Source organism: Psammomys obesus, unplaced genomic scaffold (assembly GCF_907164565.1).
Source record: "Psammomys obesus unplaced genomic scaffold, mPsaObe1.curated_primary_1811, whole genome shotgun sequence".
NCBI lineage: Eukaryota > Metazoa > Chordata > Mammalia > Rodentia > Muridae > Psammomys > Psammomys obesus.
In genome coordinates, this window is record NW_026587216.1 from 12,072,423 (window position 1) to 12,097,442 (window position 25,020).

Consider the following 25,020-nt stretch of genomic DNA (forward strand, 5'->3'; position numbering starts at 1 on the left):
TCTTCCAGGTCCTTGTAACAAGCATTCTACTCTTTAATATTTTGGGTCCAAGTTTGGGGGCATTAATTTCTTAATACTACATATAAACGAGGTCACATGTTTTTTTGTTTTTCTGACTGGTTTCATTTATTTAACATAATGGCTTCCAGGTTCACCCGTGACTTCACAAATGGCATTTTTTCTGCCTTTTCAAAGTACAGAAGTACTACTCCATGGTGTGGGTATGCACACCACAGTTCACACTACAGCAAGTGTGTGTGTAAATTGATTTTATTTATCTTCATGCTGTGGGCCGTGCTGCAATAAGCTGAGAATGCAGACCTCTTCTCAACCCATGAAATCAGCACACTGATTTCATTTCCTCTTGACATACACCCAGAAGTGGTATTTGCTGATGCTTCATTGTGTTAGCAGGGACTTTCAGAATCCTGCTACCCAACAAGATCTTGGGTCCCAGACAAACCAACAGTGGGAAGGTTGTCTAGGTCAAACAGAAATCCCTGCTCTCCAATCCTCTTGATTCTTTTTCACAGCAGGTACATAGTGGTTTGTAGAGAAGCTGACTAGTTAGAAGCATCTGAAGCCAGAATAATACGTGTGGTGGTTGCCAGAGGAGGTCCCAGGGAGGTCCCTAGGCCATCACTACTGTGGCAGTTCCCCCTTCTATTGTGAATGCCAGCAGGGCTGTGAGGCTGCAAACGGAACGAAATGGAGGATTGGAATAATAACTGAGCCGCTGGAAGAGAAGAGAGGCAGAACAGTCTTTCACCAAGTGCAGTGGCTGCCACAGGACATGTATGGTTTGGGGCTGTGGTGGAAACTCAGGATTTATTCTCCTGCCTTTCTTGTGTGGGGCTCTGTAACTTATGTCCCTCTGGCATTCAGGGGCTCCACTTCATGAGAGAAGGAAATGTACCAGGTTACATGACAAGCTTTTGACCCTGTGTAGTCTTGCTCTTGGGTAGGCTGCTTTTCACCTCAGGGCCTTTGGAAAAGTAGGATTTTTGCAGAATCATGTTACTCTTCCTCTCTGAGAAACATTTTGAAATTAGATTGTTGTTGTTTTTATTGAATTCCTTGGGACCACCAGCTGTCACTATATGCTGGTGAAGTCTAGGATCACTGTGACTAGTTGACAAACAATTTGTAGCTCTTGACTTTGTCTGAGGTGGTTCAGGGATGGTTCTCCTCCTTGGAGGAGAACTGGGAGTTCTGCTTCAACTGTGCTTGCTGCCACTGCCACATATCATATCATACTGCTTTTTGATGCCTGCGTCATCCTTGCACTGCTTCAATGACTTGGCTTGACTGGGCAGTAAGAAAATCAAGAAAAGACAGACACGCATACCCGGAAAATCTGGGATCAGGTGTTCTGTGCTTTGTGACAGAGAAACCAAAGTGCCCCAGAAGCTTAGCAGTTTATACACTTGAAAAGAAAATATAACAAGTGTAAGTATATTTGCACCAAACAGTGGGGCTCCCAGTTTTGAGAAATACTAAGAGGCACAGAAGAACAGCTGGGTTCTGATACAATAACAAGTGGTAACTTCAACACTTTACTCTCACCAATAGGTACACCATCCGACCAAAATCCACAAAGCAACTCTGGAGTTCATCTGCAACATGGATTAACTCAACAAACATTTACACAGTGTGCCATCTAACAGCTGTAGGATGGCTTTTTCTCAGGAGCCCATGAAATTTCTTCCAAATTAGAATTGAAGTGATCTCATGTATCAGATCAAAATGGAATAAAACTAGAGAACAATAACAAGAGAAATCACAGATACTATACAAGTTCTTAGAGGTTGTACAACATATTCTTGAATGACCAATGGGTCACTTAAAAAAACATCCATCAGCTGGGCGTGGTGGCACACACCTGTAATCCCAGCATTCAGCAGAGGCAGGCAGATCTCTATTAGTTCAAGGCCAACCTGGTCTACAAAGTGAGTCCTGGACAGCCAAGGCTACACAGAGAAACCTGTCTCAAAACAACAACAACAACAACAAAAAATCGATGGAGAGATTGTTTGATTCTCATTTCTTTTGCTATATTAAGGGAATTTTCTGTGATTTCATTAAATTGTCTATGCCTTTAGTTTTTAAAAATATTTTAGCTTCTCCTACACTACGATCTAAGATTCTGCTGGGTAGATGCAAGGAAGGGATGGCCAGCTGGATGTGTGCACTCTGTTTGTTGTATGGTTTATGCTGGTGCTGAGCCTACACTGCTGTCAGGTGTTCATGTTAGTGTCTTTCCTTCCTTGTGCACCAAGAGATTCTGCTAGCCACATTAACTGTGCACGTTAACCTGGCCAGGTTCTCACGACTTCCCAAACATACCTGTTTGTACTCTCTTGTGTGGCTCATAATCTAGACAGAATGTCCCCCAAGTGTACTGGTGGTGGGGAAAGCAAACATAGCACTGAGACCTATACAGATGGCCCTGTCTCCATACCTTCAAAACCTGCAACCAAGTGCTAAATCCCAGGTAGAGAGAGGTGGCTGCAGATGTCTGGCAGTCCCCTGGGGTTTGAGAGTTCTCAGTTTGTACACCAGTGAACCTCATGACAAACAGGTTGGTCTACCTCTAGGGGTTGACCTATGACTTCAGGCTTGTGCTTATCAAACTCCAAAGTTCTCAGATGATGAAGCTGGCTCCTAGACAGTGTTGATGCCACAGTATTCCCTTGTGTACCTCCCCACCTGGCCTGCTTCTCAGGGTTTGGCCTTTCTGCTTTCTGCAACTGCCTCCTTGATCTGTCTTTGTTGGGGCTGTATGGTTGACTCTAGACTGTCCCACTTACGATTATCCCTGTTTTCAGACTCTCAGAGTAGCTCAATGATTAGGTCCCTTCAGGACTGTACCTAACCATAGAGCTCTGAGCCAAGGGAGGCATGTGAAATACAATTCCTCTGGACTGCTGACTCGGCCTCTTGGAGGAGTCTCACAGAAACCTGCAGCTGTCTTTGGATTTTGTAAGAATTGTGGGCGTGGCTGCGGGGAGGGCTGTCAACCTCTTTTCTTTTCTTTTCTTTTCTTTTTTTTTTTTTTTTGTCAACCTCTTTTCATTAGCGCCACCAGGCTTGCCTTTTCTTTTTTCTTTTTTTTTTCATCCAGCTTTTTTTAAAATTTTTTATTAATTACACTTTATTCATTTTGTATCCCCCGATAAGCCCCTCCCTCCTCCCCTCCCGATCCCACCCTTTCTGCATGCATGCCACTCCCCAAGTCCACTGATAGGGGAGGTTCTCCTCTCCTTTCTGATCTTAGTCTATCAATTCTCATCAAAAGTGGCTGCATTGTCCTCTACTGTGGCCTGGTAAGGCTGCTCCCCCCTCAGGGGGAGGTGATCAACGAGCAGGCCAATCAGATTATGGCAGAGGCAGTCCCTCTTCCCATTACTATGTAACCCACTTGGACACTGAACTGCCATGGGCTTGCCTTTTCAATGAAGTTTCTGCGTCCCCTGCTCCACACTGCAGAGCTGCTGTACTGGAGCTGTGTGGGAGGGTGCTTTTTGATGAATCACTCTTCTGTGCCTCATACCTTTCAGTTGTCCTAGCATCACCTCTTTGAAGTCTCTTTATCTCTTTGTTTTAGAATCTAGTATTTTCTTTTTAACATTTATTTATTTATTTATTTATTTATCCATTTATTTATTTATTTATTTATTTAGTAGTGTTCGTGTGTGCACAAGAACATGTGTATGTGTGCATGTGTGGTGGTCAGAGCACAACTTGTTGGAATGAGTTCTCTCCATTTCCCATGCAGATCCTTTAAGTTAAGCCCAGGTCATCGGGCTTGCTGGCAAGCACCTCTACCTATTGATCCTTCTCATCAGTCAGTTGAAATGGAATACCATAGATGATTCTTTCCATGGCTAGCTAAATTTGGAAAATATACAAAAGAAGACACACAAATTTTACACAAACAAAACACTTATATTTCTAGTTTATGAGAGTAGATTTTCAACACTTCTGAAATAACTTATAAAGCTTTGTTCCATTGATGTGGCTTCCTATGACCTTTGACTGGAGACCATTGTCTTCTCCTCATATTGTACCTAGCACACAAAGGCACTTCTGATTGTCTTTTTACCAAGTGTTAAAAAAATACACTTTCTTCCCTTTAAGGGGGCAGGATCCAATCACAGTGCATAATCTTCATGGCTCTTTTTTTTCCTTTTTGGTTTTGCAGATTGAGAAATGGCGTGTAACATACCCAACCAAAGACAGCGTACTATTTCAACCTCAGGAGAAACTCTATATGAAATACTGGGTCTGCATAAGGGAGCATCATGTGAAGAAATTAAGAAAACCTACAGGTACAATGGAAGTTCAGTGGGGACAATTCATGCACTACTCTTGGTGGTTTCTGGGGACCAGCAAGTGGTACCACATTAAAGACATAAGCTTCTTGCCAAGACCAGGTGATCTGAAGTTTGGGCACATGGATATTGTGTAGTTTCAACAGTTCAGCATAGATAAGCATAGCAGTGATTTTTGAAAGAATTACTGTGCGATGCCCACCCTAATAAAGAAAATTTCATACTCTAGACTGAGAAGAGGGAGTCGTTAAGGCAGAAGGGGGAAGGAAACCCAAGCAGATCAGTAGCTGACCTTTAACCCATGTGACATGCCATCACTAGATCTGGTAGAAAGGTTTGTCACCAATGTTATACTCTTAATTACACTGTTGAGGCCTTTGTCCTTTTTACAGCTGACTTGCTTCTAATAGTTACTGTAGGTAAAAACTGAAATATTTTACTTAAAACTTAAAATGTATAAAATACTCTGCCAATTTTAAACGATTAAAAATGAAGATAATATTCACCTTTAATTTTACATTACAATGATTCTCACAGAGAAATTGTTTTTTTCATTCTTTCCTGTGTAGATAAGATACTGAAAGGTTAAATTGAATTTGTCTTCAATTTTCACCCATTTTTCTTTCTCCTATCTCCTGCAGTGAAAACATCTTGATGTTATTAAATATCCTGTTTTCATGCTTACAGCCTATGGTTATCCTCAACTTACCTAGTCATTTTACAAGCTATTATTTAATATGGAAGCTATTTTAGTTTCTCTCTGTGCATAGTATCCTGTACATAAATCACAGTATCTATTTCCAATTGTTTCCTAAAAGAAGAATAAAGCTGTACTTTCATAAGACAAAATGAATCAAAACATGATAATTTTAATTAATATCTTTTTAGTTCTGTCTTGAACTTTTTTAACTTTAAGATTTTTTTAAATGTATGGATGGAATCATAAAGATTTGAAATAGACAAATTGTTAGTAACTTCTGTTACAACTTTGTCATACTTATTTTGGCTAAAAAGCCTTTCTCAGTAACAATACTATAAAACTGTTAGCTCCTTTCTTCTCTTAATACATTTATGATTTCGCTTTGACATTGCACCTTTGATCCTTTCAGTGTTTATTTTGGTATAAGGGATGAGGCAGGATTCCAGAGTCAGTTTCGTCAAATCACTAGCCCACTAATATTTACTGACTTCTTCAGTTTTACCAATAATGAGGTCTTTGGCCTTGAACGTCACCATGTGATAGTCTATGGGATCTGATGTGGTCTCAAGAAACTTATTCAAGAGACAATCCTGCAGATTGCCATTTAAACCCAGCTTTTTTTAAATGGTGGAGGCTGAGTAGCATCAATATATATCTTCTAATTCATGTCTCACCTGGAAGAGGCATAAGAGGAGTGCTGGGGACAGAGGCATCTTTACTATTCGGTTTGGCACCACAGTTTCAGAACTATGCCTCAGAGTTAGCTACCCAGACCACAACTGATGCATGACCTACTTGGACCACTTCCCTTAAGGCTCCAGACTACTGTTGTGAGGACCTTGGATATGGAATCCAAGAGCAATTAGATGCATTTTAGGCTTAGTAACTACAAAAATGTCCTCCAAAATGAGGAGTAAAAAAGCTGTATCAAACTTCCTTGCCATTCTTAAAGCTCAATTTACAAAAAGACTTTTAATTGCCTTTATTAATTTTGGAAGCTGAGATTTCAGGTCATATCCTAATTAAGGCATTAATTATGCCGAGCTGCTTGCAAGTTTAATAATCACAACATAAAATCTTTTCATGTAATCAGTGTCTTGCCATTAATTTTGTTTTAATGTCATACAAATATTATTTTTCAGCTGATTAGGATACTAGCATGCTGCCCAGAGCATCTACTTCAATCTAAATTAGGCATTTGAATTCTGGAAGCTTTTCAAAATGCAGGAGCAGGCTGCAAATCCACTGAGAATATTATTGCTATATTCAGAGATCTGCAGTGAAACAGTGACAACATAGTGAGGTTAAAGCCAGTAAGATGTAATAAAATACCAACGTTGATCCATAGCTGTTTGACCTCTGTTAGGATTTTTGATTGTTCTCTTAAAAAAAAGGAAAGTTTCTTCTTTTATCTTTATGCTAACTTTTGAATAGATATTAGATATGTTCATTTTGTTAAAATGAAACATACACGATCCAAGTCATCTCCTTAGGGGAAATAATATTATTAATTCCTTGCCTACCTTTGTAAAGAAAGCTCATGCCTATATGAACACATATAACTTCCAGACTGAGCAAGATAGAATAGTGCTTCCTGGTACACTTGGTTGAAATTTTTTGAGAATGATAGAGAGGCAACTAAAGAGAACTCTGATACCAGAAGATAGGTTGAATAGGCTAGTGACCCCAAGACCAAAAGAAGAGCCACAGAGCATCTTATGACTCTTCCACTCATCACCCATCTGAAAATAAACCAAAACAGGTGCTTTCTCAATTCTCACCTGTTCTTCCATCAGAATACATCCAGGTTACCTTAATCTTTCCCCATCTTAACAACACATCACCAATAACCCTAGACAATCTCTGCAAAGTTTGTCAATTAGAAGTCTTGTTATCAATAAGGACAGGGGAAACATTTTCAAGTTCTGTAGCCTGAGACTCTCCTCTTTCATTCAGGCTCCATCTGACAGAGGAGTCTGGAAAGAGGGCTTCTACAGTAGCCATCTACTCCTGGAAGTGCACGTCTTTTGGAGGAGGTTGGAGATTTCCTTCTTGCACATAAAAGCACTCAGCCAATCAGAAGTCCTTCTCAGATTCCCAGGCGCTATAAAGAATGCTGGAAGTCACACAGGAGGGTAGGGAGTTGGCTCAGCAGTTAAGAGCCCTGACTGCCTGATCCTTCAGAAGACCTAAGTTTGATTTCCAGCATCCACATGGGAGCTCACAACTGGCTGTAACTCTAGTTCCAGGGGCTCCAATGCCCTCTTCAGGCCTCAGTGCCCACACCAGTCGTACATCTGGTACACAGACATACATGCATGCAAAACACCTATACACATAAAATAAAAATTAAAGATATTTAAATGTAGAAGAAGAAAAGCTTATAGGAGACGAACTAGTAAATCTAAATAGCACCATAAAGGCATTAAAAGTCAGATTCTCATTGGAATCACCTGCAAAAGTAAACTGAGGCCTGCATGCTAAACCTAAGCAGGTGACTATTTGTTATAATAAAAAAATAAATAAAACCCAAATTCTCCCAAAGTTACAGTCAAAATATTCACACATGACTAAAATCACCCATCATAACAAGAACTAAGAAAGTCACAGCATGAAAGAGAAAGGTTGACTCCCACACTGACAGGAGACAGGTGCCAGAACTGTCTGCCGAGGACTCAAATTAAAACCATAAAGGGTGGGGGAGAGAACTCAACAATAATCCACAAATTATTATGAAGCAAACAAAACTAATTAAAATAACTGGAAGAAAATCCCATAGCAAAAGAATCAAGTAGATATACAGCTGAGAAGTAACAGAAACCATGCTACCAGGCTGAGCTCAGTAGAAGTGGAATAACTCGGAACAGAATCACTGGAGAAGAGGACGGATCAGAAAAATTTACCCCTTTGAACAATGGAGAGAAAAATTGAAAACAACCCAATTTTAGGGACTATGGCTCAGTAACAGAAGATTACTGTGCAGCATTAGAGTCTTAGGTGGAAAGAAGAGAAAGAATGGACGGAAGGAGTATTTGGAGAACCAATGGCTGAAATCTCCTCAAATTTGGCTGTAAGAACACAAGTGAATCCAAGTAGGCTAACAAAAGAAATCTAACCCAAGCACAGCGTCCTTAAACTTTAAAAAACTAAAACCAAGAAAAAACCCACCACACTATCTGCTGGGAAACAGCAACCTGAGTGACAGGCCTGAAGCAATGGAATCATGGAAGGAAGCAGGTACATCATTTTCAAGTGCTGAAGAACTGAAACTATAGCGTCTTGTAAAAATGTCTTTCAGCTACCAGAGGAAGTTAAGAAATGCTCATACAAAAGACATTCAGAAGAATTTGTCACTAGTAGATTTACTCTTGGAAAATGGCACTAATATGTGTGTTCATATATGTGTAAACACACACACAAATAAAATAAAAAAATATTTTAAGAAGTTCTTTATAATGTAGGAAATAACAAAATGTATGTCATTATGAAGAAGAAAGAACAATGGAGAAAGTTAAAATCTGGGTAAAATAAGACTATCCTCTCCACCCCCATAAACTACTGCATCAAAAATTATATCACCACATGACACTTGATGGTCCTGGATGACAGTAAGGTTTACACACTTTATAAAATCAGAAAATACTGATACAAATATATCCATAGAGCATTTCAAGACTCCCACCCGACACTACTAAGAAAACTATGTAATAACACTACAAACAGACCAACAAGCAATCCTTAAAAAATGCTCAGAATAACCCACAGGAAGACAGCAAGTAGAAAATGAGAAAGAAATAGCAAACAGAAACAAAGCAAAACAAAGGAAGAAAAATAAGAAAAAGTCTTAATCCTTAACATAAGATGAATATTGTCAATAGCCAATATATATTTCCTTTCTTAAACAAATTTGACTATACTATCCACCCCACTTCACTCATTACATTTTAGCAATGTAGCTCAGCAACGACCAGCCCCCAAAGGTCCTTTTTCATTTATTTTACGGCCATCATACAGATGCTCCCTGACTTCATCACTTTTCTTTTGGTAGTGTGGTTTTAGTGTGGTCTGTGCCCCATAGTTTTAATGTTTGAAAAGTTGGTCCTCAGCTACTGGCAAGGTTTTGCAAGGTTGTAGAACTTTTAGGAAGTGGAGCCAGGTGGAGGGAGTGTGTTCACTGGAGGTGGTCTTTGAGTACCTGTAGTCTGGCCTTACTTCCTGTCCAGTCACTGATTCCTGAGCCCAGCTGCAATGTAAACAACCGCCTCCTATGCCTGGCGCCATGCTATCCCTGCCAGGAAGAAGAGCTGTGAGCCAAAATAAACTCTTGCTCCCTTTCACTGCTGATAGTCGGGTATCTATTTGCTCACAATAGCAAAACAGTAACTAATTAGGTGGTTATCCTGCAAGGCTGTCTTTTTAAACAGTAGATGAGCTTCTCATGGAGGGGAACTCCATTGCCCCAAAAAAGTTAGGAAGAGGTAAAAGAAATAAAATAATCTTGGTTTCCGTTCTTTTCCCAGTTATTATGTATTCTGGTCCCATATCCCTGAAACAAGGATCCAAATAATCCAGATAAACCATTTGCTTACTCAATTCTGTTGTTTCTGATTAGGGATTTGAAAGTATAGCTTCCCACCTGTTAATAAACAGGGACATGTGTGGATAGGAAAAGGAAAAATGCTTTCTAAGAGAGTTAAACAAACAAAGTCGGAAAATAAAATTTTGGCACCTTTAGTCCTTCATTTCTTTAGAGAATTATCATAAGTAACTGTTTCAAAAACCTTTTCAAAATCCTTTTCCTGCCTGGGGATAAAAGCTATCAGAGAGTCTTGTAAAATGTCTTTTCCATTTCATTTCTGAAATTCAACTATGCTTCCTTAAGTAGCTGATCTAGTAGAGTTCTTTACTACCTCAGAAGACAGTGGGGAAAAGGTGACAACAGGAAGGCTTTCATTGGATCAGTCTATCAGTTACTTAAGCTCTTGCCTTGTTGAGATCTTGTAGAAAGAAATGAGACCATATTCTCAAAGTATGTGAAATCCTTTGTGCAAAAGCACAATGGAATACCAGGTACCATTGTGACAGATCAAATATCCTCATCATTCCGCTCAGTCTAAAATTAGCCTGGCACTTGGTTCTGCTGTTCAAAGACCATTTATCCAGCTCACACAAGGTAAATTTGCAGTCTGCATCTCAAGTGATATATCACAGAATGAAACTCATGGTGTCTCTTCCGGCACCCTCAGTAAGGAATAAACTGTCTTTGACACTGTAGTTTTAGCATTCCAAAGACCTTAGCATCCAAGGTTCATTCAATCCACTCTTCTTACTGGTGGGCAGAGTCATTTCATCCTCACCAGTGTTTGCAGGAGATGAGAAGTGTCTTCTTGTTATTCCATTGATTAGCAGTCCTACCAACTACTTAATGTATTGATTCACCGAATTTCAAAGGCTTATCTATGTTCCCCTGCTTTTTTCTAACTTTACACTAGCATGCTTGCCTTCATGACTTAGTTTCTCTGAGTCAACAGAGTTCTTAGGAAGTTCCAGAATGAAGCTAGTAAAGGGGAGTCGAGGCGGGGGCAGGGATGTGGGGTAGCTAGACAACTGGGGATATAATAGGGACTTGAAATGAGGGACTCAGGGATTTTCAACTGACCCTTCAACTAACACAAGAACTTGAGTTGCAGTCTCTACCACCTAAGTTATTCTCAGGTTCTCTTTTGAGAAAGTCTTTGGGACCAAAGAGCCAGATCATTCCTATTCAGTGGTTCCTCCAAGCCAAGTTTCCACCGTGCAGATGCCACCTCTTTGCCTGCAGCTCAGTGGGTTTGTCTGTGGTCACTGCTACATCCAACCCTGGCTCTGACCTACCACTGCAGCTCTCCTGCCACTCAGATGGACACAGCTACTCTGCATCTGTTCTGTATCTCCCATGCCCAACAGAAAGGGCAGGTGCTCTGTAAGAGACACCCCAGGCTTCAAGTCCTGTGCTAGAAGCATGCGTGTGATATTATGTTTTGAGATATTTAGACTTCACTGGATACATTTGAAAGGCTGGGGCTGTAAAAGATAGTTCAGAGACTAGGAACACTTGCTGCTCTTAGAGGACCCCAGGTTCGGTTTCCAGCAGCCACATGGTGGCTCACAATGGGTCATAATGCCAGTTCCAAAGTATCTGACAACTTTTCAGGCTCTATGGATACCAGGCATGCAGGTGGGGCAGATACATACACGGGCACAACACAAACACACATAAATCTCTGAAAGATTGCTACAGTAGTTAGGGGTATAACTCATTGGGGGAGCACTTGCCGGCCTTTGTTTGATTCCCTAAACCAAACCACATAAGTGAATTGGTAAGCATCACAGCTGCTTTATTTTAGCATGCTAGTGCTTACAGAATTGTGACAATCACATCCTTTCCATGTTTAACCTTCACTTTTTTATACTAGGCTAAAAATAATGACTTTCTCAAATTTAAAGGTATTGTCAAGCAAAAAAGAAATCAGAACTCAACTGAAGGAGTTAAAGAAAGGAAAAGGAAGAGGAGAAAAAAGAGAGAGCAGAAGCAGCAGCCTAGACCTCTCCTAAGTGGCTAGGAGGCACTTGGCCTATCTCCTTTTCTATGGGGCAGAACACTTTCTGTGTCTTTTTTTAATGTTTTTTTATTTTAATTTTTTTCACAATTTATTCAATATATATCCCAATTGAAAGCCCTTCCCTCAACTCCTCCCAGTCCCACTCTCCATGCCTCTTCCCTCCTATCGCCTTCCCCTAGTCCACTAAAAGGGGGAGTTCTCCTCCTTTGCCATCTTTCCATAGCTTATCAAGTCTCATCAGGACTAACTGGATACTCTTCCCCTGTGGCTAATGAGGTCAAAGCTCTTCCCTGCTTTTACTTCTAACAGATTTAATATGTCTGGATTTATGTTGAGGTCTTTGAGCCACTTGGATGTTACTTTTGTGCAGGGTGATAAATATGAGTCTATTTGCATTTTTCTACATGTAGACATCTAGTTAGACCAGCACCATTTGTTGAAGATGCTTGTATGGTTTTGATTTCTTTGTCAAAAATTAAGTTTCTGTAGGTGTGTGGGTTTATTTCTGGGTTTTTGATTCGATTCCATTGATCCACCAGTCACCATTCTGTTTCTAGCCAGTACCATGCAATTTTTATTACTGTTGCTCTATAGTACAGCGTGAGACCAGGGGTGGAGATACCTCCAGAAAATCTTTTACTGTGGAGTATTGTTTTAGCTATTCTGGGTTTTTTGTTATTCCATATGAAATTGAGAATTTTTCTTTCAGGTCTGTAAAGAATTGTGATGGTAATGTGATGAGAATTGCTTTGATGTCCATTTTTACTATGTTGATCCTGCCAAGCCATGAGCATGGGAGATCTTTCCATCTTCTAATATCTTCTAATTCTTTCTTCAGAGACTTGAAGCTTTGTTTCATACAAGTCTTTCACTTGCTTGGTTAGAGTTACACCAAGATACCTTATGTTTTTTGCTTTGTTTTGTTTTGTTTGGCTTTTGTGAAGGGTTTTGTTTTCCTAATTTCTTTTTCAGCTTCATATTTTTTGAGTTAATTTTGTATCCAGCCACTTTGCTGAAGGTGTTAATCAGCTGTAGGAGTTCCCTGGTAGAATTTTTGGGGTCACTCATGTATACTATCATATCATCCGAAATAGTGATACTTTGACTTCTTCCTTTCCAATTTGTATTCCCTTGATCTCCTTTAGCTGTTTTATTGCCCTAGCAAGGACTTCAAGTACAATGTTGAAGTGATATGGAGAGAGTGGGCAGCCTTGCCTTGTCCCTGATTTCAATGGGATGGAATTAAGTTTGGCAGAACACTTTTTAAATGTTCCAGGACCTGCTATCTTGTTCCATCAGGCACCTGATCCACTTTTTCTTTTCTGCTCCTCCCACTCCATCAATGTTCTTAAGGGAAGACAATACCTCTCCCACTGTGCTTGAAGCCCCATCACCATGCTAACATTTGACGAATGAAAAAGTGAAGTGATTAGCAAGCACATTTTTGATTGTGTGGTTCTGCCTGCTCTCTCCTTGCTTGTGTTTTTAGTCTCAGCTCTTCAAAATCATTTCTCAAATGATATACTTACTTATTTTGCTGAATGAGAAGTAAATCTACTGACCCAGCAAATGCAGATGGGGGCAGATGGACAAGGAAAGACCCTGTCTTCTGTTCGGGACAGAGTATATTTTCTGTGACTCCACACCTTCAAGTGAGAAGTAAAAAAGGGATGAGGGAAAGGACACAGAGCCAATTTAGAGTCTGTAAGTTTTAAGTGTTCAAAATCTCGCATGTTAGTGTTGTGGCTCACACCTGTAATCCTGTGTTTGGCAGCAGAATGTAGAAAGAGTGCTGTGAGTTCAAGGGCAGCCTAAATTACACAGTGACGTCTAACGCCTGTCTTAAACAACAGCAACAAATCATCTATGTAACATAGATGTTAATTAAAATTTTTAAACAGCTTATGGGGATATGTGTGTACCTGGGTTAGATAAGTGTGTGCATGCGGGAGATTGTGGAGGTGAGAAGAGGGCATTGGATCTCTTGGAACTCAAGTTCAAGGTGGCTGTGAGCCATTATATGGCTGCTGGGAACCCAACCCAGGTCTTCTGCAAGAGAAGTAAGTGCTCTTAACTGCTAAGCCACTTCTGCAGCCAAAATTATTACTTTTTTATGCCAATATTTATACTTTCATTGTTTTACAGAAATAAGATTAAGAAATTCAAAAATACTAGGTGTTCATGGTATGCTTGGTAAAAGAGCCTAACAAACTATCCATTCAATGATTAAGAAATTACACAAAGATCTAGCTCTTGCTTAGCTTCTCAGAGGACTGCAAAAGTAAAGGACAGTGGTTTTATACATCACTTAAGTTCCTATGCTTTGTGTGTGGACCACTTTAACTTCTTGTTGACAGGGTCCCAAGTATTTTGTTCACAGAGCATCAGGGGACTCAAACAATGCTTTTATTTCATTCACTGTTGTATCGAACTTTCTGGAAAAAATATCCTGAATTTGAAGTTGTGAGTCTCCTGAGTGGACCAAAATGAAGAAATTGCTGGTTTGACAAGGAGCAGGAAGAGTATCATTTCTGTGGCAACCCCAATTTGTGGTGTTTTTACCCATCTTTATTAGCAATTACAGGTAAAAAGGGAGGCTGCTTATGAATAAAGTGTTACTGTCAGGGGAGTGCATAGCTAATAGAAGAATTGTAAATATTTACAAGGCAGAGTGATGATTCAAGCTCACAAGATTAATTGAAATTAATCTCTATCAGGCACTAATTTGCTTCCTGAGTTCTAAAACCTTCCACTAAGCAGTATGTAAGGCCATGCTGGAGTTGTTTTCCCAGGTCTACATGACTTGTCTTCTCCTGGATACCATCATCTCCTTCATCGTCTTGACCCTTCAAGGAGCAACTTCTGCTTCCTCAGCATGGGGATCACTACAACCCATGACATTTCTACTCCCTTAGTGTTTATTCCATATCACATGCTTGTTTGTATAATATTGGGGAGCATATTTATGTTTTCATCAATATGAACCCTATACCTCATTGTTTCCTCTCCAAGTGGTCTCACTGATTTTTCTCATTATGGACTATGTGTCTTACTAAATTTGTTTCTGCACAGAAAGCTCTTCAACAGGTTGAACTACATACTCAATGGCAAACAAAGGGAGGTTGTGGTGATTGGTGGAGAAGAACAGAGTTCACAATAATTAAAACCAAGTGCTTCTCATCATTCATTCCTACCGTACACACTTTTCTAGATGCTAGAGAGGGAATCACATGAAATATAACTGATAATTGAATAATGGAAAAAAGTGTATTTTCACTATTAAGTCAAGAAGGAAAGAGAGTATGTAACAAAGACAGAAATCTACACTAGAGGTTAGAGACAGCTTCCTTATAAAAGTGAATGCAATATTAATTTTAATACAATAAAGGCCAGTTTATGTTGAGGGTAGCCAAAGAAAAGCCAGAATAGATATCCACAGCCATAATCAGTCAGTAATCACAAGACTAATCAAAATGACCAGCATTTGTGGAAAGCTCATGGTGTGATGTCAAGCACTGGGCTTTGCGACTTCCATTCACTGTTCTATTTTGTTCTTATGTCTTCTTAATCCTACAAGCCAATACGAACAAACTGAGGCTTAGAAAGGCAGACTAAGCTGGGCATGGTGCCACATACCTGTGATCCCAGCACTTTGAGAGACAGAGGCAAGTGGATCTCTGAGTTCGAGGCCAACCTGATCTACAAAGTGCATTCAGGACACTCAGGGTTACACAGGAAAACCCTGTCTCGAAAAACAGAAGCAAGAACAAACAAACAAAAGGCAGACTAAGAGGCTGCCTGGTTTCAAGAGCTGTGGAAGTAGGTCCTCGTGCATGGGTTGTCTCACCCAAAGTCTGTTATTCCCCCACCTCTCTCTCTCCTCTCTCATATGTGTGTATGAGGGCATTTTGTGTGATGTGTGTGTAGAGGACACAGCCTTGAGTGTCCCTTGCTCTTGTGAGTTAGTCTCTCACTGACTGGCATTTGGTAAGTAAGATGGTGAGCTAGTTCCAGGGTTTCTCTTGCTGCAACCTTAGGGCTAGGGTTATTAGTAAACACCAACCAGGACTCAGGTTTTGGTTTTGTTTTGTGTTGGTTCTGGAGGTGAGCCTAGGAAAGGGAAATGCTTTGCCCACAGAGCTACCACCCCAGCACTTCATTAAAAGATACATATCAGTATGGCAATACATTTCATAGCATTTTCTCTTTTCCTCCCTCCATACTTGCTGGTGAGGTCAGCAGTAGCCTTGAAAGAACTGCACACCATTCTAATTACCACTAGGTACCAGAATGACCAGGGGAAAAAAATTGTTTGCAAAGAAGTATTCTTGGTTGATTTGTCTAGTGACCAAAGGATTTATTAGAATCCACACAATCTGATTAAGCAGTTATGGGGCTGGGTCATGGGGGCTGTGAAAACATTTTAGGCAACGCACTGCATATGGGGGGTGGGGCAGCTGGAACAAAAGGCAGATTCACTAACAGAGGCTTTGAAGAGGAGAGGCAGAGTTTTCGAGGGCTGCTGGCTAGGCCAGCTACAGACATTCCAAGGACCTTCAGGGACCTATGTGCAGTTCAGTGTCTGCAGCTTGACCCAGAAGGGTGCAGCAGGGCCTGCTGGGAGACTCCCCAGGGCCAGTGGAGGGAGCAGCAGAAGGAAGTAGGAGACATAGCTAACAAGCTGAGAGATGTGCCAAGTCAGGTCTTCCTGGTAGGGTTCCTGTCCCTTGACAGTTCAGTAGAGGCTGTTGGCCTGAGAAAAGAATACACTTTTCCTCCAGAAAATAGTGAAGTTAGAGGCCCAGAAACTGTTGTAGGGGCTTGTTTCGTATACAGAAGTGGGTAAACCTATTCAGCCTTAAAACTAAACAAGCTGAGGCAGGGGGCAGGACTTCAGGGGTCCTCAGGCCAGCAGTTTTACAACTAGCATATAAAGAAGCTTACAGAATGGGGCTCATATTTATCTCATAAGCTGATGCAGATAATCAGCGTATTCCTCTTTATCAGGGAAAGTAAAGACCTAGATCTGAGAACCGTACAAGAACATGGTGGCAAACACAGCTCCGAAGCTCGATGCCACCAATGGGCATTTGAAATCTCGGAAAACCCGAGTATGGATGTACTTTTAAAACTCTTATTATTAAAAAAGAAAATCATAGTATTTTGAAAAGTCAAATCCATGAACACCTCCGGTGCAGTGGCATCACCTGTCACCAGAGGGCAGCACTTGACTCTTGATGCAGGCAAGAAGGAGGCAGCCCCAGAGGCAAACGATCCTTGGTTCCTTCCTGTCCTTGTCTCACACAGCACAGAGCCTGAATCGCAAATGTGACTGTGGGTCCCACAAGTTAGGACAACTCCCAGAACAATAGTGGGTGAACTGCTCAGCCGCAGCGTCTGCGAATGTGGGGAAGTCAAGGGGCTGTGAGGTGTGGCCTTTAGATGTTCCTTTGGCACCATGAAGGTCAAAGCACTTGAGTCATGCATTGTGGTAGCAGGTGCTCCAGAAATAAGCACACAGCAGGGGTGCGTTTGGCATCTGTATCTGCAACGTGAAGCCAAACGGTGCCCTGGCCTTTCTTGTGTCCTGGTCTTGTCCTTATAATGGACTTTATACCGGTTTCATTCCAGCGCCTCCTCTCAGCAGCCCACAGTGACCGAGGATCCATCATATGATGTGGTTGCCGTGGGTTCTGGGAGTTTGAAAACCAAACAAGGGAAGGTATGGCCATCATACCTGAAGGCATAGGCATGCATCAACAGCAGTTGACTGCTTGGTACTTGGACAAAGTTGCATGAAGTCCACACTATGACAGCTAGAGGGCATCATACTGAAAGACAAGGGCAGAGAGGGTCAGAAAAAAGAACAACGTGCCCAGGCAGGCACTATGGCTCCGCTCTGCCTGGTAGGAGAATTCCACGCGGTCTTGCACCTCAGAAGCTGAGACACAAAGCCCCGTGGTTTGTGTCAATGGCCAGCAGATGTGGAGTTCTTGCAGGGTGTGTAAATTCGGAAGTGGCTAAAAAGCTACTTGTTAGGGCTATTTTTAAAATAATTGGATGTGTAAAAAATTTGCCGTTGGCTCTGGCAGGCTTTGAGCTAATGGGCCTCAGCTGCAGTGAAGGAAGGACCTGAGGCCAACAGGCAGACTCGTTCGTCCCCCGGGCTAGAGAAGCTCTGTGAGATTAGCATAGAGTTGAAAGGAGACAATCTGCAAGTTCGTGGCCTCCACTGGCTAAGTACTTCCTACTAGTGAGAGAAACAAGAAAAACTGAGAGGAAATAGGTGTCTAAAAGGCTTTTGAGGGTGAAGAGGGGCTGATCACCCCATGACCTATGGGGAAAGAGGCTGCAAGGCCGAGCAGGCTTCAAACCACTCCACAAGAAGCGAGGGAAAAAAAACCCTTATAAATGGTTCAAAGATGGAAATTCTGAAATTTTATTGAGATTCTGGAGTGTCACAATCTTCACATTGCTTCTGGGAAAGTTTTAAAATACAGTACTAATCACACAGAGATCATGAAAGCCAAGGCAGAGTTAGAAGTGAGTTAAGAGAACTATGGGAAATTGAAATGGTACCAAATTATCAGATACGGACTTTAAAACAAATATCATTAAGAAGATGAAAGACAAGATTGAGAATTTGCACACAAAATCTCAGCAAGTTATGTGTGTGCATAAGTTGACAAGCTAACTCAGCCAGCTGTGCCCAGAACTCTTCGTTCCCTGTGTTGGATGCTGACCCAGGAATTCAGCCTTACCTATCGCCACTCCACCCAAATCAGAACGTTTAAAGAACTATGTGAAAGAACTTACTCTGTAAGGTGCAGAGAGATGACTGAGTGACCAAAGGGATATAATGGATTCTAGAAGTCCAGAGGAAAGATCTTTAAAGTAAACAATAGTGTTGTCCAAAAGATAACATCAAGTAGCAATGCAACAGAGGGAATTTGATATGGTCCTTACTTGAGATGGTATTTACTCAGTATAAATAACCAATGAAAGATTCATATGCAGCACATATAGAATATTTTCTTAGAACCTACAAATTAATTTTAAACTGCAAGTTGTAAAAAAAAAAAAACCAGAAATATGCTATTTCCAAGTCTCTTTCTATATGTAATTATAGATAATATATAATTAGCTTTATTACAAATCGATACTATATATGTATACATGTAAAACATGTATAAAGAGATTGAGATTAGTTTATATAGGCATATATAGACTCAGACGGACAATCATTAAAATGCTCATTCCTCCCAAGTGTTCCAGCATTGGTTCCCTGTATCTTCACTTGGGCCTCATCAGAGTCCATGAGGGCACAGGGGTCTTGCTTCTTCATCATCACACGTGGCTTCAGATGTTCGTGGTCATGCTGTTAGTCGGTTTCTAATTCTGCAGACTGTGGTTATGGCAGCTCATCTTTGTGTCTGCCAATGATCTCATTCTCACCATGGGCAATCTTCTTTAGAAAAAGGTCTGTTTCTAATGTGATCTCGGTTTGGGCAGTTTTTCTCCCAGTTTTCTCTCTCAATCCTTCCCTCCTCCTTTCCCACCTAACTTCATGTTCGTGTTCTACCCCACACCATGCGACACTTTCTCTCCCTCAAAAAACAAACAAAACCCCCAAACTCAAAAATAATTTAACAAAAATCAAATAAGATAAAAAAAAAAAAAAAAGTCAAAACAAAACAAGAATCCCAGTTGGTGCGGGCTTTGCTACTGGATTCTAGAACACAGGAAGAAATCAGTGGCTACTCTATCTTCTTTTCAGCAGCTGCAGACAGATTTCTTCTGGGAGGTTGGAGAGGGAATGAGTTTCATGGCTGAATAAGGTAGTCAGAAAGAAATGGAGATACCTTCAGAATAATAAGCAGCAGAAAGAAACTGAGTTAAGATGTAGAAATGTATTGAGCAGGAAGAAGGCAGCTGGAGAGCCATGTCACAGTGGAATGTGGCTGAGTACACCACAAAAGTTCTCTTGACATCCCAAACCGGGGAGGGAGAGCTGGGTAAACAAGTCAGAATCTGCCCTAGGTGGCTCAGAGGCTGGAGGAGGACAGGAGGTAGGTGTTCTCAGAGGGTTAGTTATGACGACCTGTTTGTCTCTCTTATGGGCCAGTCTTGGAAAGTACAGAGAGGTTTGGAGTTGAAGGCTCACATTCTATTTGAATACCGTGTCACTTGTTACATGTAAAATTAGAAATGTTAAGAAGTACCTTTAATACAAACAGGTAATTGTTTTGTTTAAATGTAGTCCCAGCACTTCCTCAACCTTTGCTTTCACAGTCCCCTACATGTTTGCTTGCTCTGTAGATAATCCCCAAGAAGGGGGAACGCTCAGTGAGTTCACCTGCTTGAGCAGTTGTGTAATTTTGGCAGCTGTCCCTACTTTGCCATCTGTGCCAAGGAAACTCAGAGCCAAGAGTGTCTGCCAAGAGAAGTCAAAACACTGCTGACAACTGGGACTTGGATTTGCTACAAGTGGAGGCTTTCCAGCCCTCCAAATCAGCCAACACCATTGTTAGAGGAGTGTGATAAGGTTTGAGTGCATCTGCCCTTGTGAGCTGACAAAGAGCCAACAGGGTGAAAAATGACAGAAAGCCAGGCTTCAGGCACACCAGGTAGGGTGTGTCACCGAAGCCTGGAAATAAGGCAGGAACATAAAACCCTTTTCCAGGGAATTTTCCTTTTCTGGGCAGAAGTCATGACCCTTCCATTTGGATGGATAACACAGTATCTTGAGCATGCAGTGAGAATTCCAGTACGATCACACCATAAAGAGACATGTGCTTTAAGAATCCACTTCAGGGTTTGAGATCATGGGAACTGTACATATTCTGAGGACGTTCCTTTTATCTTCTCCAAACCCCCTCTGACTCAGAAATATGTCCTGTAAGGCAACAAAATCTGAATTTTCAGATGTTCCAAAAGAACAAATTTTGTCACTGGAGCTTCAAAGATGTTTTGACCGAAACATATAAGTAATATATATGTATATTTATAATAAGCAAAAATTATCTGTACTCCTGATGTACACTGTTAAATTTGGTTATTACCATTAATTTTTCTATTTCCCTATTTCTTTTCTACTGTTTTTTATCCTTACTTTCCCTCTTTTAGTGTGTGTGTGTGTGTGTGTGTGTGTGTGTGTGTGTGTGTGTGTGTTTGTGTCTGTGTCTGTGAAGGTCATCAAGGCTTTCTGGGGCATTAAATCATGAAGTCAGTTCTGAGTCCATCACTTGCACAACCTCCCTATATCAGCCATCTCAGGAATTGTTCCTTTTTGAAATACCACTTTTCCTTGGATCTTAAGACTGTGCATTTTCCAGATTTTTTTCCTTCTGTTCCATTGATCTTTGCTTTTTAGTATTTGTTTTAAAATACAGTTTTTTAAAAAAGTTTTGAGACAGATTGGCTTTGAATTCAAGACCCTCCTGCCTTGGCCTCTAATATACAAGGATTGTAGGTATACCCACGCCCTGCATGGCTGTTTTTTCTTTTTCTTTTTTTTTAATTTAAATTTGTTTTAATTTATTTACTTTACATCCTGATTGTAGCCCTCTCTCTCATCTCCTACCAGTCATACCCTCTCTCACTCTTGCCCCTATCTCTCTCCCATAGTCCTCAGAAAGGGAAAGCCCTCTTCCTCTACCAATTGATCTCAGCCTATTAGATCTCATCAGGACTGCCTGTATCCTCTTCCTCTGCGGCCTGACAAGGACCACCCTCCCCTTCCAATAAGGGGGAAGTGATCAAAGACTCGGCAACAGAGTCCATGTTAGAGACAGTTCCTGCTCCCCTAACTAGGGTCCCCACATTTAATAAATAAATAAATAAATAAATAAATGAATAAATGAATAAATAAATGAATGAATAATAAATAAATAAATAAAATAGAAAGAAAGAAAGAGAAAGAAAAACGCATTTGCCATCAAACCTAACAACCTAAGTCCAATCCTTGGGATCCACATAATGGAAGAAGAAAACTCACTCCCACAAGTTGTCCTATGACCTTCACGTGTGCACACACTAAAGTCAGTGTGAAAAATCAGCATGCACTGGGCCCTCGGTTCAATCCTCAGTTTTGGAGGTCAGAAGACTGAAATAGGTTTTACAGGCCTAAAAGCAAAGGACATGTTTGTTAGTGCTAAGGGGAATATTTCTCTCCTCCCAGTCCCTCATGTCCTCTTCATTCTTCCCCACTCCCATCCACTCTTACTCATGTTCTCTTCAGAAAAACACAGACGTCCCATGGATATCAACCAGTCATGGCATACCAAGTTGTAGGAGTACTAGCCACTCCCTCTCCTATTAAGGCTGGACAAGACTACCCAATAGGAGGAAAGGGTCCCCAAAGTGGCAACAAAGTCAAAGACAGTCCCTGCTCCCACTGTTAGGAATCCCACAACAAGACCAAGCTACCAAACTGTAATAAATATTCAGAGGGCCTAGATCTGTCATATGTAGGTTCCCTGGTTGGTGGTTGAGTCTCTGTGAGCCACTATGAGCCCACATTAGTTGGTTCTGTGGGTTTTCTTGTGGTGTCCTTGACCCCTTTGGCTCCTACAATCTTTCCTCCCCATCTTTCTCAGAATTCTCCAAGCTCCACCTGATGTTTCGCTGTCGTTCTCTGCATCTGTTTCTGTCAGTTTCTGGGTAAGGCCTCTCTGATAACAATTAGGCTAGGCACCAATCAGAATATCATTAGGCATCATTTCATTGACTTTTTTTCCTATCAGGTTTGGTTCTACCCTAGGTCTCTGAACTATCCAGCCTCTGGGTTCTGCACCTCCAGGAAGTATCAGGGGTGGACTCCCTCTCATGCCATGGGTCTCAAACTGGACTTTTAACTGGAATTTTAATCCAGCAACACAGCTACTCTGATCACATCCAAATACCTTCTAGGTCTATATGATTGGTTGGAATGCAGACATGCCCTTAGCACATACCTTTAATCCCAAACAATGAAGGCAAAGTTAGTTTATAGAAGGAAGTACCCATGTTTGAAAGTAATGTCTAATTTAGCAGTAGACAACATGATGAATCAGAGAAAGATTTGAAAAAAAAATAGGAGATGCCCAAATCTCACAAGAAGAGAGAATAAAGAGAGACAACTTAAGATAAAACAGAGGAGGGGGTGGTAGTTTTTCCTGGAGAATGGTACAGAGACAGGTTGCAGAGAAAGAACAAGCAAGGTACAGGTGAAGACAAAATGACCAGAGAATGAGAAGGAGCCAGAAGATTAAAACATATTGCCAAAGTTAGTGTGAGGGCACGCAGAGTAAATGAGTCAGAAGCTAAAAGAAGCCAGTTGGAATCAGTCAGCTTGGAGCCAGAACAGCTGAGTTGAACCAGCCAGTTAGAAAGAACAGGAAAGAGTATGTTTATTCAACAGTATGTCTCAGAGGCTGAAATCATTCTAGGCCTAGATAAGATTGTACAGAGGCAGTAAGCCTCAAAGACAACAATTACATCTGGCAAACAAAAGATACATTTACTGCCACCGGTTGGCCACTTCCACAGTTTCTGTGCTATTTTACCCAAGCATGTCTTATAGGCAGAAGAAATTGTAGATCCAAGATTTTGTAGCTGTGTTGGTGACCCAATCCTTCCACTGGAAGTCTTGCCTGATTACATGAGAGGGCCAGCTCAGGCTCTGTATCACCCTTTGCTAGGAGTGTTAGCTAAGGTCACCCTCATAAATTGCCCTAGGTTTCTAGCTTGTCATAAATATTTCCCCCAATCCATTTATCTCTCCAATTACCTTCCTCCTCCATCTTCCCTCTACCTGATCCCTCCTGTTCCCATCCCCACCTCACCGTATCCAGACCTCTCCCCCATCCACCTGAGATGTCTATTCTGTTTCTGCTTCACAGAGAGATTCATGTGTCCCCTTTTGAGACCTCGTTTTTACTTAGCTTCTCTGGGTCTGTGGATTGTAACATTATTATTGTTTTCTTTACAGCTAATATTCACTTATAAGTGAATATATATCGTTTGTCTTTCTGGGTCTGGATTACTTCACCCACAATGATCTTTTCTAGTTCCATTTTTTCTGCGAATTTGATGATTTCCTTGTTTTTAATAGCGGAGTAGTTTTTTAATAATTGGTACACTGTGTAAATGTACCACATTTTCTTTCTCCATTCTCCAGTTAAGGGACATCTGGGTAGTTTCCAGTTTCTGGCTTTATGAAAAAAGCTACTATGAACATAATTGAGTAAGCATCCTTTGGGTCTATGCGTAAGAGTGGTATAGCTGGATCTTGATGTAGATCAATTCCCATTTTCTGAGAAACCACTATATTGATTTCCAAAGTGATTGTACAAGTTTGAATTCCCACTAGTAATGGAGGAATGTTTCCCTTGCTTCACATCCTCCCCAGCATGTACTGTCACTTGAGTTTTTGCTCTTAGCCATTCTGACTGTTGTAAGATGGAATCTCAGAGTTCTTTTGATTTGCATTTCTCTGCCGGCTAAGGACATTGAACATTTCTTTAAATGCTTCTGAGCCATTTGAGAGATTTCTCTGTTGAGAATTCTCTGTTTAGCTCTGTACTCCATTTTTTTTTTAATTGGGTTGTTTGGTTTGTTGGTGTTTAATTTCTTGAGTTCTTTATATATTTTGGATATTAGTCTTCTGTCTGATGCAGGGTTTGTGAAGATATTTTCCCATTCTACAGGCTGCTGGTTTGTCCCTATGAAGGTGTTTTTTGCCTTATAAAAGATTTTCAGTTACATAAGGTCCCATTTATTAATTTTTTTATCTCAGTGCTTGCACATCTCGTGTTCTGTTCAGGAAGTTGTCTTCTGTGCCAGTATATTCAAGGTTCTTCCCTATCTTCTATCAGGTTTGATGTGTCTGGTTTTATGTTGAGGTTTTTTATCTACTTGGACTATATTTTTGTGCAGAGTGACAGATATGGATCTATTCGTAATTTTCTACATGCCAGCCTCCAGGCAGACAAGCACTATTTGTTGAAGATGCTTTCTTTTTTTCCCACTGCCTACTTTAATTTCTTTGTCAAAAATCAAATGTCTGTAAGTGTGTGGATTTGTTTCTGGTCCTTGACTTGATTCCATTGATCAACATGTCTGTTTTTATGCCAATACCATGCAGTTTTTATTACTATCGCTCTCTAGAATGGCTTGAAATCAGGGATAGTGATACCTTCAGAAGTACCAGGATTGTTTTAGCTATCCTGAGTTTTTTGTTTTCCACATGATGTTGAGTTTCAAGGTCTGTAGAGAAATGTGTTGGTAGTTTGATGGGAATTGCATTGAATTTGTAGATTGTGTTCGGTAGCATGGCCATTTTCACTGTGTTAATCCTACCAATCCATGAGCATAGGAAATCTTTCCATCTTCTGATATCTCT

The 25,020-nt window shown here is 40.9% G+C and overlaps 1 protein-coding gene across 1 annotated transcript in view; it reads left to right on the plus strand.

Moving 5' to 3' along the window:
• The first annotated feature begins 4,212 nt into the window (after positions 1-4,212).
• Dnajc5b (DnaJ heat shock protein family (Hsp40) member C5 beta) overlaps positions 4,213-25,020 on the plus strand; it is a 36,417-nt gene continuing 15,609 nt past the window's right edge. Inside the window, exon 1 of the mRNA XM_055603588.1 lies at positions 4,213-4,331. Coding sequence (XP_055459563.1) covers positions 4,213-4,331 — 119 coding nt within the window. The remainder of the gene's footprint in view (positions 4,332-25,020) is intronic.